The sequence below is a fragment of the Nicotiana attenuata genome, chromosome 6 (genome assembly GCF_001879085.1).
Source record: "Nicotiana attenuata strain UT chromosome 6, NIATTr2, whole genome shotgun sequence".
NCBI classification, from domain to species: domain Eukaryota; kingdom Viridiplantae; phylum Streptophyta; class Magnoliopsida; order Solanales; family Solanaceae; genus Nicotiana; species Nicotiana attenuata.
This window is the reverse complement of record NC_031994.1, coordinates 58,839,481-58,854,185: the sequence shown is the minus strand read 5'-3', so window position 1 is coordinate 58,854,185 and position 14,705 is coordinate 58,839,481. Positions and strand designations below refer to the sequence as shown.

The 14,705-nt window shown below is 34.4% G+C and overlaps 1 protein-coding gene across 1 annotated transcript; it reads left to right on the top strand.

Annotated features, from left to right (window-relative positions):
* LOC109227057 lies at positions 7,739-12,912 on the top strand. The gene is made up of 8 exons (XM_019392056.1): positions 7,739-8,063; positions 8,862-8,929; positions 9,051-9,198; positions 9,279-9,359; positions 9,878-9,964; positions 11,022-11,107; positions 11,303-11,423; positions 12,392-12,912. The coding sequence occupies exons 1-8, from the start codon at positions 7,797-7,799 to the stop codon at positions 12,467-12,469; spliced, it is 936 nt and encodes a 311-aa protein (XP_019247601.1). The 5' UTR covers positions 7,739-7,796; the 3' UTR covers positions 12,470-12,912.

The window sequence follows — 14,705 nt, the reverse complement described above, 5'->3', positions numbered from 1 at the left end:
ATTTTGGTTTTGTAACATGATTTTTGCGCGGAATATAATGTTCTTTTTTCTTTTTCCGGACAATTTCTAGAGTGTTTATTACTTGTACGGTAGTAATAATTGACAACCAAATGTAACGTCTATATCAAGGAAAACAACAAAGAGCTCAGGTCATTAGACACACTTATATATTAATCTCAACTAACCCTTTTATGTAATGCAATCTAGCTGGTTCTTTGTCTTCATGAGAAGAACGTGTTTATCAGTAAAAGAAACAAGAAAACAAACGAAAGATAGAAAGAAAAAAGAATGGAGAAATGCAGCCTTACGTTTATTTCCACGGGGGTGTATTCCATGGAAATACACATAGATTCCCAAGAAATCAATTTTAACGTGACTACGAATGAGTGCGAGTTGACTACAGCTTGAGTTGACAAATTGGACTTAGCTCATTGATATTCGGCTTAAAATATGTATATTTATACGCATATTGTCTCGCATTTTACTCATGTTTCGTAGATTTTGGATGTGTAATGTAATAATTTGTGCTAATTCATGGTATTTTTTTTTGTGTAGGAGTCATCCGGAGGCAATGTGGGACGAAAGTGCACGATTTGAAGCAAAAAGGGAATGAAACGAAAAACTAGGCCAGTGTTGCGCCTTGGGTAGCACCCCGTGCTACCCGTGGCACAGTTTACAAATGCAAAAAATTTCCAGCGTTAGGACTAGCACCTCGCGCTGCCCTGGACGCTGGGTGACGAGAAGTCTCCTATATCGCCTGGGACAAGGTTATTTCGGCCCTACACATCCCCCAACTCGTATAAAAAGAAGTCTAAACCTATTTTGGAGGGAATCTAACATATTTTGGGAGGAGAACACACCACTTTTGAGGAGGGGAACACACACCGCGCTTGGAGGAGGCTTCTAACTAGTTTTTCTTCTCTTCTCTTCCTTTAACTTTATAGTTCATTAGTTCTAGAGTTGTGGGATGCTACATGAACGATGAGGTTTGCAGTCTGAATTGTTCTTATTAATTTATCATATTGGTTTATTTATTCAATCTTGTGCTTAATTATTTGATTGCTTGATCACCAATTGAATACTATCTACGAATTTATGATTGAACTCGGGAGAGGAAATTCTAGATTGCATATAAGATTGAGTAGAGCGAGATCTTGAACCTGAGTATCGGGAACAGATTTGCGGTTAGGATAGGGATATACCTAATCGCCTTGCTTGGTTACTATACAGAAATTATTAATGCATTCTTGCTAATCCTAATTCCATAGGAATATAGGTGCTAGATTAGCTTGAATAGGCGGGTAGTACTTTGGGAGAATACTACGAGTAATATTAATCCTGTTAATCAATAAACTAGATAAAGTAATTAGACAATTTAAGTGAAAAACTCAACGGGATTGTTAGTTAACCCATAGTTCTGAAATATTTCTCCATTGAATTCGTCTCTAAGCTTGCTGACTTGTTTTCTATAATCGCTTAGTTCGCTACTCTAGATTAGTCTTAATTAAATATTCATATTTTAGAAGATCGCTTGAATAGATTAATTGTCTTAGTTTATTTTAGTAAAAAGTTAATCACAAGTCTCCGTATGTACAATATCTGGACTTACAATTCTATATTACTTATACAATCACGTATACTTACGTGTGCGTTTAGGAACAACACTCGTGTTTATATTGGAAAACACAACAAAGTAGCTAACAATTTTAGCTAGAAATTGGTTAGCACCACTAGCACCTTTTTACGTGATATAGTCATATTTTTGCTATCAATAGTGTTTGGCTAAAAATTTACTAGACCAACTGATACGAAATTTACAACGAATGATACTCGGATGAAAGTTTGATAATTAAGTTTGAGGAAATTATTCTGCTTCACGACCCCCCCCCCCCCCCCCGGTTTCTATGCTTATTTTTAGAAAGGTCCTAGTCTTAATAGTCAAGATTAATTATAAAACTTTGTGAAAGAAAACCTAATTATGGCTAGCATTAGTCTAATAAGACATCTATCAACAAGAAAACATGAAAATGAAAGATAAAAAAAATTGAGGGCACGTCTGGAAAGCCAAATACATGACTGCCTTGTTTGTTTGGCCAAATAATTACTTGGTCAAGACTAAATTAATTATAATTGGAATAGAGTAATTATACTCAAAGGTTGAGGGGTCAATATTCAATAATTGCTTGTAATTACATATTGATGCAACTACTTTTAAAATGTGACTTTCAAGATAAATTTATATTTCTTTTCCAAATATATATTCTTCCTTAAAACTACTCCTGTTTTGTTATGAGATTTTTTTTGTGAGGATGGCTTGTTAAATAGTTTTATTATGTATAATCCCTTTTCAGTTTTGGTCGTGTCAAATATATTCCCAATTTTCCCACTACTCTTAAAATTAATTACAAGTTGACCGGTGAGTGACCAATGAGAATTTCCAAATCTACGGCTGATTGTAGGGTGGCTATAGGTAGTTGGGGATCTTTACACAAATGGTCGGTCTTATTCATTGTTTTTACTTTTTCTAGTCACTATACACAGATTATATAATGATTATATACGATTACACACATATTATATATGAATTATATATATAATGCATCCGCCATCTATTTTAAGTTTAAATGCTCGTGTAAGCGGCTATTTAAGTTAGGATGGTTTACCTCCTACAGCAAAGCTTTACACCCTATTTATTATAAATAAAAATCCTTTTAAATTATTATTTTCTATAGCTACCTTTTAGATTTTATGGCAAAATATGTATTTATGGTCACTTCCTACCGTTAAGCCATACACTGTTTAATATTTCTCTCTCTCATTCTTTCAGTTTATTCTCTCCCAAAATCACCGCATACTATCTTATTTCTCTCTCCACGATCTCTCTCTCCTCTCTCCTCTCTCTAGGCGACATGGAGACCTAGCAGCTGCCATGGCCGTTTTCAATATTTTTTGCTCCAAATTTCTCTCCCCAGCTCTCTCCTTTATCAACGCCATTGTCTCCCTCAATTTTCAATATTTTTTGCTCCTAAAATTTGTGGTAAGTGTTAAAGTTTTGGGTTTTTGACCGATTAAAGCTTCTTTTTTTTCTCTTCAACGGTTTTTTTTTTAAATATTCACCATTGTTAGGTTTTCTGCAGAATACCCACTAAAGGACTTAATTTCGAAGGGCCATCTTTCGATACTATAAAAGCTTTGTTAGGTTTTCTGCAGAATACCCACTAAGGCACTCAATTTCAAAGGGCCATCTTTCAATTTGCAAATCACTCAAGAGGAACCTGTATTTGCAGGTTCATCAGCAACCATTGAAGCCGAAAGGAGAACAAAAATACGCAATGACCCTAATTGTAGATGTATTTATATGTATTCGAGTCCGAATACATTGATTTTTAGTTTGTACAATGGTTTTCTCTTCTTGTATTTAGATGTATTTATATGTATTCGATAAGGCATACATTGATTTTTATTTTGTACGGTGATTTTTGACTGTTGTACTTAGATGTATTTATATGTATTTAAATTCATACAATAATATTTTTAAATACATTGTTAGTTCTATCATTTTAATGTTATTCATCAATTAGTTATGCATTCATTCTAACTGTATTCATCTGTATTTTCAACCTAATTGTATCCATCTGTATTTAAAATAATAATACAGTGAAATACAGTAAAATACTCTCAACACAAATAGAAAATCAATGAATACAATCAATGAGATATACTCAATAAAGCAGTAATACCATGTATCAGGAATAAATAAAATATTGTGAATACAAAAATAAACTTGAATACATTGAACACAACTGTTAGATACAACAGAATACACGCACTAGGTTGGCAATAGGTTACTATTACAGGTTGTATCTAGCATAAATACATGATGTATTCATATATAGAAATTCGAATAGAAGCACTAGGTTTATTATGAACCTCGAACAATGTTAGAAAAAAAAACTCGAACTGTATCAGAAAAAAAGAGGGACCGAAACTTTGAAGAATGCTCTGTTTTTTTGTGTTTAGCGTCTGATAAATCTTCTCATTAATTGGATTGATAATGTTGTGTGTTATAATTGATTTAGGTGAGTTATATTAGGAGTGTATCTCAGTAAATTAGCAGCTTTCCGTTATTAAACAACTGGAGAGAGACTTATTATTACGTTATATTCGTGAATACATGGTAATACAACGGCTGACAGCCGAACTGCCCTATTTTTTAGCCGATTATTGCTACTGTTTTCATGAATACAGTAGCTCGAATTCATCGAATACATTACCAAAACAATTGAAAGGTAGCTAGCGGAAAGTAATTATGTATATAGTAGCTATAGGAAGTTAATAACCACTAAACAAGAGTCATTTATGAAAATTCCTCTTAAGTTAATTCTTCATTTTTCTTTGGAATTTTTACATATTATACACTATATGAAACTATATTACCCTCCCTACTCAAGTTTCACTTTAATTACCTCCTATATACAAAATTATCAATTATGTACATTTTTAGGATTTTAAGGATAATTAATCAATTCCTACAATCACTCCCACTCCCCCCCCCCCACCCCCCACGTTTCTCCCTCTTTATCTCACTCCCCCCACGTTTCTCTCTCCACATCCTTGGATAGCCATTAAAAAGCCTTGAAGCTTTGGATTCGAATTTGGGTTTTCAAAAACATTATTTGTTTGAATTGGATGTTGTTGCAAAGAATTGGGAATTCTCTCCACGTCTCTCTCTATCTCTCAATCCCTAATTTCAGTCATGTAAAGCAAAGGAAAAGAGAGCAGCAATTCCACCATTGATAGCCATTAAAAAGCTTTGAAGCTTTGAATTCGAGTTTGGATTTTCAAAAATCATTATTTGTTTGGATTGGGTGTTGTTGCAAACAATTGGGAATATGGTTTGGAGTCTATATCTCAATTTTGAGGGGGTTTTGTGAAGATTAGACTTGGTTTTGGCTGAATTTCAGATTGAAACTTGAAGAAGAAGAAGAAGACATGATATACATTATATTTACGAAATTATAGTAAAATTATAGAAAAATTATATTATGTTGTTTATATATTTTTCTTTTATTTATTTAACTATTGTATGAAAGTTGAACAACATTGTATAAAAATTATATTTAAGTTGTATGATATTGTAGTTGTATATAACTGAGTAGAAATAATGTATGAAAATTGTAGATAAGTTGTAGAGAAATTGTATAATATATAATTAGTTGTATGAAATTTATTTTTGCTATGTATAAATCAGATACCAAATACACAAGACATATTGTATAACATTTGTATTTAAGTTGTATGTTATTGTAGTTGTATTTAACTAGGTAGAAATAATGTGTGAAAGTTGTAGATAAGTTGTAGATAAAGTTGTACTTAAAGTGTATAATATATAATTAATTGTATGAAATTTATTTTTACTATGCATAAATTAGATACAAAATATATAAAAGACATATTGCATAAAATTTGTATAAAAATTGTATTTAAGTGGTATTATATTGTAGTTGTATATAACTGGGAGGTGAGAGAGGCTTTGGCAAAGGTGTCTTCGTCGCGAGTAGCTTTTGGAGAGAATCCGGATTCGACGCCATCTCCAATAGATTTCCGATCGCAACGCTCCATCTCTCACTCCCCACGCCATCCCCGATAGTATAGGTCCATGATTTGACGAAGAAAAAACCCAGCAATCCAGCAGCGACATTGAGAGAAGGAATGATACCAATAGTGAGATTGAGCTTGTGAGTGATGATACAGAAGAGAGTCCCAAGCACATCACTCACCACTAGGCCTCTAATCGTGATCTGATCCTTCCAATAAGGAATAGTTTTTGAATCGTCCAAATTGGAATCGGTGATTTTGGAGGGTTTCTCTAACAATGACTCCGTTATCTCCATTCCAGAATTTTCGGTCCCCATTGAAAATTTGCATTGTTAGGATTCGGATTAGGGAGCCTTAATTGAAGGCACTAATAATGGATTGGGAGACTTTTAAGGTGAAAGGTATATATTTTGTAAACAAAACTTGTGCAGGTAGGATAATTTACTAAACATGAACATTTAGGGTAATAAAGTTTTGGGATTTTTTCCTTCCTATACCATATATGAAACCTTATTACCAAAAATGTGCATAATTTGTTAATTACCCGCCCAGTCCACACTTTAACTACAATTTATATACCAATCCACAATTAGACAGATTCTGCCATTTAAAACGCGCGAAAAAAGGCACAAAATCTGCGTTTGATTCTTTCCACATTAAATTCGAAATTTGAAACGGAAAGAGATCTGATTGCTGCGTAATTCTCTCTTTCACTACAATTCAAAAATAACGCAGAGCTTCAGAAGCTTCAACAACGCAATACAAATTGTAGAATTCAAAATTGTTCTTCATCGTCCTCAGTACTCAAATTGTCGAACCTATATCTGTTCTTCATCTTTTTTCTCTCAACTACACGAAATCATGTCAAAAATCCCAATAATGCTAAAATTGAATGGGAATTGGGATAACTATGGCAGATTTAGAGATTTTGAAGTTGATGCTGGTTTGTGTAGTTCGAAAATGCTTAGAATTTTAGTTTTATGATATTATCTACAAATTTACTACATATATCTACAATTTGACTACAAGTTCTTTATTTGGTGCAGGAAAAAAATATTTTAATATACAATGTCTCCAGATTGTAGATAAATTGTAGGCAAATTGTAGTTTACTTGTAGTTTGTAGTTAATTTGTAGATAAATTATAGATAAAATGTAGATATATTGTAGATACTATATTTTTAATATTGTAAATTTTTTTTCTTTGTGTTTGTTCTGAAAATGTAGGTGAGGGCTTCAACAGATCATATACATACTGTGTTGGATGGTGTGAAGCGGTACATTGTGTGTCTAGAAAACAAGAAATGTAGTTGTGGCCAATTCCAACTTGAAAAACTTTCATGTGTAAATTGTTTCCAGATTGTAGTTATAATGTAGGTTAAATGTATTAATTTGTAGTTTTTGTAAAATTTTGTAGACAATTTGCAAATTAATTGTGGATAACACATTTCTACGATTGGAGTATTTATTTCTTATTTTTTGTTGTGTAATTTATATTCAACTGACAGTTATATACAAATATTACATAGAACTTGGAGGTAAACATCTAAAAATTACCTACAGTTTAAGTACCTAATATAAGAATAACTACAGTGAATGTACAAATTACCTACAGTTTAAGTACCTAATATAAGAATAACTACAATTTACCTACAGTTACAGGGCAAACAGGAAACACATCATCCACAATCATGTCTACATTATATCTACATTTTAGTCTACAATTAATCGTGGAATGTTCTACATAAACTACAAACTAACTACAATTACACTACAAATAGTAAATCTAGGTGAGAGCTTCAACAGATCATATCCATTAATTAGACCCTTAATTAAGCATGGTATAGGATTGGTAATTTGGTATACTAAGTATAATTTACTCAAACCTTAAACATGTAGGGTAAAAAGATTTCCTATATGGTATAGGAATATAAAAATTCCTAAAATTTTCAATAGTGTATAGGAATGAAAAAATCCCTCTTTCTTTTTGGGTCCAAACTATTTGGGTCATTCTGAAGCTGAGGCCCAAATGGAAGTTTTTGGATCAGTGACGCAGAGTGTGGACACGTTCACCAAATACCCATCACCAGAAATGAATCAACCCAACCAACATTCAAAAAGAAAAAGAAAAAAAAGGCATTACATGTGTCTACGTGCAAAAAAATGGTGCAGATAATATCATAATCCAAGACACAAAAAATGGCTAACCGTTTTGGTATGAAATTACAGAACCGGCTGCCAAATTTGGCGGGTGTTTATCCATTTTCAGCTCCCATAACAACTACCAATTCAGTTTTTTATTCTTATAAAAAGTCTAAAATTGTTGGTAAGAAGAGAGCTTTTATTCCACGTAGAGTGGTGTTAGGAATTGGGATATCAGTTTGGTCTCAGTTCATGAGCATGGCCGCCAATGTCGGTGGTAAATCTTTCATGGCTTCTGCCAGTCAGAAGAGTGCAATTGAGCAGGTAATTAAATTCTTCATCTTCCAGCTACTACCCATCTTAGTTTTTGGTTAATCTTCTCTTATTGTTATCTGCTATATTTCCCTAACAAGTTTTAAATTTTCGGGTTCGAACGAATAGATGACTCTTAGTTAGCTTGGTTTCTTTTTCGGACTGTTGGAGTTATGTAATCTGCTAATTCAGTTTATGCATACAGCTCATTCAATCTATTGTGCAAGGTTGGGGATTACCTTGGTAAAGTTCAAAACTTTATGACGTCAAATGTGTAGTGTGAGTGATATAATTGATCATAGAGTATTATTGATCCTAAGTTGTTTTAGAAAGGAGTTCTATTGGACTAGGAATTGTTATAATGCTTAAGAATTTGCTTTAAATGCTGCAATTTCAGTCGTTAAGAGCTAGTTCCGAAGAAGTAGCCATAACTAGTGATAACGATGAAATGATTATGGGGCTCATAGAGGTGGCATTTGGTAACCCAATTTTCCTTGAAAAGTTCAAGGATTAATGGAACAAATCATTCTCGGAAGGACATGTCAAATTTCTCTGGATGTACATGTTAGAAGATTATTGATCTGGCAAGTAATGAACTGAGGCCAGAATTGGATTACCTGGAATAAGCATTGGCAATTTTATTTCAGTTTCATAGTCCAGCTGAATCTTGTTATTGCTAAACCTTAAACCTATCTACTGATACAACTTTGTCAAACTTATGTCTCAACATCGAATGATTCGTTCTAATTGAGGACAGGTCTCGCTTGGTTCTAGTTTTCATACGTTGGCTTTTATTTGTTTTTCTTGAAGGTTTTGAAGAATGTTGAATGGCCAGAACAATTTCCTTTTAGGGACGAGGATTTCCAGCGCTTTGATGAGTACAAACTTTCGAACTTTTGCTTGCTTTTGTTTGTGTTCCAAAACTTTACTGTTCATAACCATAGAGCTGTGGGCTGAAAAATTGATTGGACTTAATTTTTGGGTTGAGTTGATCCTCAGATCACCAGATACATTATTCTATGAAATGCCGCGTTTTGTGACACATATTGACGATCAAGCTATTGCTGCACTTACCAAATATTATTCAGAGGTCTTGCCTCCTAGTAACGCTCCAGGAGTAGCAATACTTGATATGTGTAGCAGTTGGGTAAGATATCTCTTGCTTGTAATTCTCTCTTTCCCTGAACATGCTTACATGATCATCAACTAGATTTTCTTGTTATCTAGGTCAGTCATTACCCTGCTGGGTACAAGCAAGAAACGATAGTTGGAATGGGTTTGAATGAAGAAGAGCTTAAGCGAAATCCGGTAAGAGCTAAACACTGCCTTTCAGTCTTAGCCTCATTTCTCTCATTTTCTATTATGGACCATTTGATTTTCAATCTCGATCTTCTCTTCTTCAATTAACATGCCCTGTCAACTCCTTCCCCCCCTCCCCCCACCCACACACACGAGGGGGGGGGGGGGAGGAGGAAGCTCCATGTCCTGTCAATTGTGGTCCACAGTAGTCAAAGATACCATTTTCCACATGTTGCCCTTCGTGTGTGAGAGCTTTTTTTCCTGTGTCTGATCAAGATCCAGAAATGGATTAGCCATATTTAGGAGATTTTTTACGGATTAAAGGCAATGCATGAACCTCTCTCACATCTGCTTTTAAAAAAAATTGAGAAAAGCTCATTTAGATGGAGAAAAAAAGAGGGATATATTCTTTACGCGAATTTATTTCGTTATGTTTCATTGTGCAATTAGAACTTGACTTGGAAGGTATTCTTGATAAAGCATCACTTTGATGAGATGACTTTGTTGCATATTTGATATCGCTGCAGGTTCTAACGGAGTATGTAGTTCAAGACTTGAACAGTAATCCTAAGCTCCCATTTGGAGACAATACCTTTGATGTTATAACCAATGTGGTATGTACATCTTACCCATTTCTCATTGATATCTGGCATTGAACAAATGCTCTTGTCTTTTCTGCATCCTATGTTGACATGCATACACTTGCTTAATGATGATGCTATTCATTGTACTTTAAGAATAAATCTGATTACAACTAAAATGTCAGTTGTGGTCTTATTAGTAGCCTGCTTAGGATCAGAAAATAAATTGTGCTGCGATTGACTAGAAAAGTAGTACTACGTGATAATTTAGTCCATATTCGCTGGCAATGAGTTCTAATGTTTTTTCTCCTTTATTCGTTTCACAGTGACAGAAGAAACACGAAGCATCCAGCTTTTGAGATCATTGTTGGAACTTGGAAACAACTAACTTCTGATGACACATTTTTCAAATTTAAAATGGGATCACATTTGTTCTTTCTAGGAATATCCAGCTTCAAATCCATTGTACTCCGTGAGAGACAAGTTGCACTCTTGCACTCAATCACATGCATCAATTGCGCTTTATCTCTGAATAATAGGTTATACAATTATCGAATAGGACCTGGTTCCTTTATCCTCAACCATACACGTCTCCACGATACTAGAATCTGTGAAAGAAAAGCAGAAATAAGAACTTCTGTCAATAAACAAGGGGAAAACTTTGTCTGAAACCGAAAACACCCATTATTTCAGCACTTAAGCATAACACGGTATAGAGAACTTGACCATTAGTTATCTTGTCCATTAAGAATCTTGTACCTTGCCAATCACATTCTTCCAGTGATTTGCTGGCTCTTTTTTCAATAATTTTTGACATTTCGTTCTTCTTCTTATATGTGGATTCTGGAAATAGGAAACCATGTTTTTTGCTGTCCCCTTATCCTGCTAGAGACAACTATCCTACTCTGATATAGAGAGCCTGTAATAAGTTATAGACAACATTTAGGATGGCTAAATATCCGGTCTTGTACATTAAATCGTTAGTTGGCATAGTTATCATAAAAACATCGTCGCTTGCATTAATGGAGTGCTCTTCTTGCATGTTGTAGTGAAAAATTTAAAAGCTAATGAACATGTATTCCCCTTGCAGGTTAGTGTTGATTACTTAACAAAGCCTCTTGATGTTTTCAAGGAAATGTCTCGTATTCTTAAACCTGGTGGGCTTGCAATTATGAGGTAAATAATGACTAGAAAGTGAATTTTTATAATCTCTGACGAATACAAATCCAAAATGTTTTTCGGCTTGATTCCAGCTACCCATTTTCTGCTTAGATATCTAAACTTGGGCCATTGATTTCCAGTGTTTCCTTTAACACTTATTATAAGGCCTAAAAACAATCTTCAACTTTTTGGTCTCTGCCTATGTATCAGTTTCTCGAACCGCTGCTTCTTTACAAAGGCTATCTCGATTTGGACATCAACTGGAGATGCTGATCATGTTATGATAGTTGGGTCTTATTTCCATTATGCTGGAGGATTTGAACCTCCACAGGTAACTTCTAGGTTCTCTGCTTAGAGCATTTGTTAAAGTTCATCATCTTCGACATATTAATCTCACAAAGAGATGATTTCTCCTCAATCCATTTGATAGCAAAGGTTAAACATATTGATAAGCTAATCTAGAAATGTCAACACCTTGTACCACTTTCCTTAGCAAATAACACATTCCTTTTGTTCGTAAGCATTGTAAATTTTGTGATTCGTGACACTACATGGGAATCTGATAAATTGTTAGCCCATAATCGGGCCATCCCCTTCCTCCCCTCCCACCACACACACACACAAGAAAAGAAAATGTGAAAGGAGCCACAGGCAAAAGTCATTTGAATCAAAGAACAAAACATATAAGAGTATAGGGCAAACTTCTACTATGCTAGTTCTCTTGGAGTAAGGTGTTCATATGTTAGTTAATGCTCACTTGTAGTTTCTGCTATAATAATTTGGGCTTTAGAAGGAAAGCCAAGAAGAGAGGAAGGATAAAGCTGCTGCTATTAACCTCATACCACCAGCTCTCAGTCCTACTCTGGAATAGCGTTACTATATTAACTGCGAATCCTACATCATGTCATTTGTTGATAGGATTCTGTCTGCCTCTCCCTTGAGCATCTTTTTAGTTTTTAGGGCATGTCACACAACTTTCTCTTTTCGTTGTTTAATTCTCGACGTGAATTCATCCTGTGTTGAGTATCAATAGATCAGCATGAAGTTATATGTGATAATGCAAAACTTGGCCCAGTTAATAGTTTGGTTAAAGGGTAAGACGCTGAATTCCTAGTGGACATTGCTAGAAAGGAGTCTGATTGGATTGTCCGCAAAAGTTGTATCTAGTACTACAGCTTTTCTTCTGGAAAACTCTTTAACTTTTTTGATTTTAGTTTAAACAAGTCTGGCTTATTGGCTTTTAAGATTGAGAAACACTTTTTGCTTGTGCTGATTATTTTTCACTTTGATTCATTATAGGCTGTGGATATATCTCCTAACCCTGGACGTTCAGACCCCATGTATATAGTCTATTCCAGGAAGATAGCGACAGCCTAAAATTGAACTACTCACTGCTGGTCTAGATGGTTCTGTTAGCTCGTGCCATTTCAGCTATGAGTTTTCGTGTCGAACTGGTAAGTATGTTATTCATTGATCACAGGCATGTATAGTCAAGAGTAGTGAAAGGTGAGATAGATCTGCTCCTGATCTGAGAGAATGTATTCCCTATTTTCCTTCATAAACACATTCAATAGAGGTAATTCAAAAGCCATCCAGTTTTAACTATTATAACACCATAAGACATGTATATTTAAGTTTAGTGGTCAGCCAGAAGACCAGGAGAGGAAAGAAAGAAGACCAACATTACACATGGCGAGGAAGACACTAAACTATTTGTTTTTAGTTTTAAAGAATTGTGGAAGACCAACACGAAAAATGGTGAGTCCCAATGTTGAGTTGGTTTCAAGAAATTATGGACCAAATCTAAAAACAATTATCTAGTACTTGGAGGCATTGATGTTCACACTACCTTGTCGATAATGTGGGTGATGGGTCTTTTGGTTGGCCGCATGGGAAAGAAACTATTCCAATATAAATTTCACATAATTAAGCTAAGAATGATACAGTAACAATAAATACAAGATAGATGCAAAGAAATTTATGTTGGAATAGTTTCTTCATTCCATGTATGGTGGAAATTAGCAAGTTATGGGAGCGCTAGGTTCAAGCAACTTAATACAACTTCATTCTTGTCACTCTTCAATCTGATCATTTCTACATTCATAGCTTGGAAGAGTAAAAGAGGGTTAATTGAGATAAAATGGTACAAAGAATATGTGCAACTAGAAACACATAAACTAACGCCTAAATGCAAAACAAGCTGCATAACTACAACTACCATTTTAAATGGTTTTGGAGTTTAAGAAGAAAGAAGAAGAAAAATCAAGCCCAACCCTGTTTGTAACGTCGGAAAAGTTGTTCAGTTTGGGCGTTTCTGAAAGCACAGCAGGCAATGAGATATACCCAAATGAGAAGCACCACAGTTATGATGAGAATGACATTAACTTTCCTCCATTCTTTTCTGAGATTTCCTAACAAACCAGCTTTGCACGCATCACAGTTGTAGCATACTTGGTTTGGGTCATTGTTCCAGATGGAACAGTCTGGATCTGCTATTGTATTTGTTGGGTTATTCCACACCGTTGGGTTCATATACTGGTATCCACATATTGTTGGAGGTTTACAACATCCTGACTGCACAATTTACAGAGAACATAAAGCAAGTGAATATATATTTGTAAACCACTAGTTATATCATAACTTATGCATACTACACATTTATCGTGCTACCTACTTGGCATAATTGGAAACATCAATTATTTTCAGATAGAATAACCTAGTCCATACATATCTACATTCATCAATCTACAACCTGGTAAATTTGACAAGTGGGCCGAAATCAAGAATCATATTAGTTTGTCTCAGTATGGGCAATAATGCAAGTTTTTGAACTCTATTAGGTTGACAAAACAACTAAATATGTCTTTCAAAATTATGGACTGATCCTTTCATTCACCAACAAGCTCTCATGGTAGGTCCCATCCCACCATAACTCTTTAATTATGAATATTGCAAACACCCCTGTTTCATTTTTAATTAGATTAATTACTCCCTCCGGTCCAAAATAAGTAATTTTTTGGTCTTTTTCTTGTGGTCCAAAATAAGTGATTTTTCCAGATTTCAAGAATGAATTAATTATTTTTTTCCTACATTGTCCTTGAAGTAAATGGTGTTGGAATATGTGTTAGGAGTGTTTATGTGAGATGGTAAAGGTTAATATGGTCAATTCCGTTGCTAATTAATGCTAAAAGGTGGATTTCTTAATTAGTGTCACTTATTGTGGACCGGAGGGAGTACTTCTTTTCTCAAACATTTAGTATTTTTTTAAGGGGTGCGTCAAAAGCCAAAAAGTTATGTATTATGGACCGCAAAAAGTAGAAAACTAAATGTTGGCCATCCATTTTATCACTCTCCAATTCTCAATTGGAAAACTGAACTTTGAAGGCAAAGGGTGTTGGAATGCAGTTAATTACAAACTTGGGTAATATCAACGGTCAACTAAGCTTGGAAGGATTACTCACACGACAATGCATTCATACACTAATAGACAAGATAGGACTGTTACCTGTCCATTTTTATTGATTTTTTTTTGGTTATTTTCACAAGTATTATGGAATTTACATTTTAACATTAATAAATTGACCGATAAAATTTACCTTAAATAAATTTTCAG

Coding starts and splice junctions, on each gene's coding strand:
- LOC109227057 (XM_019392056.1), top strand. CDS start 7,797: ATGGCTAACCGTTTTGGTATGAAATTACAGAACCGGCTGCCAAATTTG. Junction 9,199..9,278: donor TTGATATGTGTAGCAGTTGG/GTAAGATATCTC, acceptor CTTGTTATCTAG/GTCAGTCATTACCCTGCTGG. Junction 11,108..11,302: donor GGTGGGCTTGCAATTATGAG/GTAAATAATGAC, acceptor CCTATGTATCAG/TTTCTCGAACCGCTGCTTCT.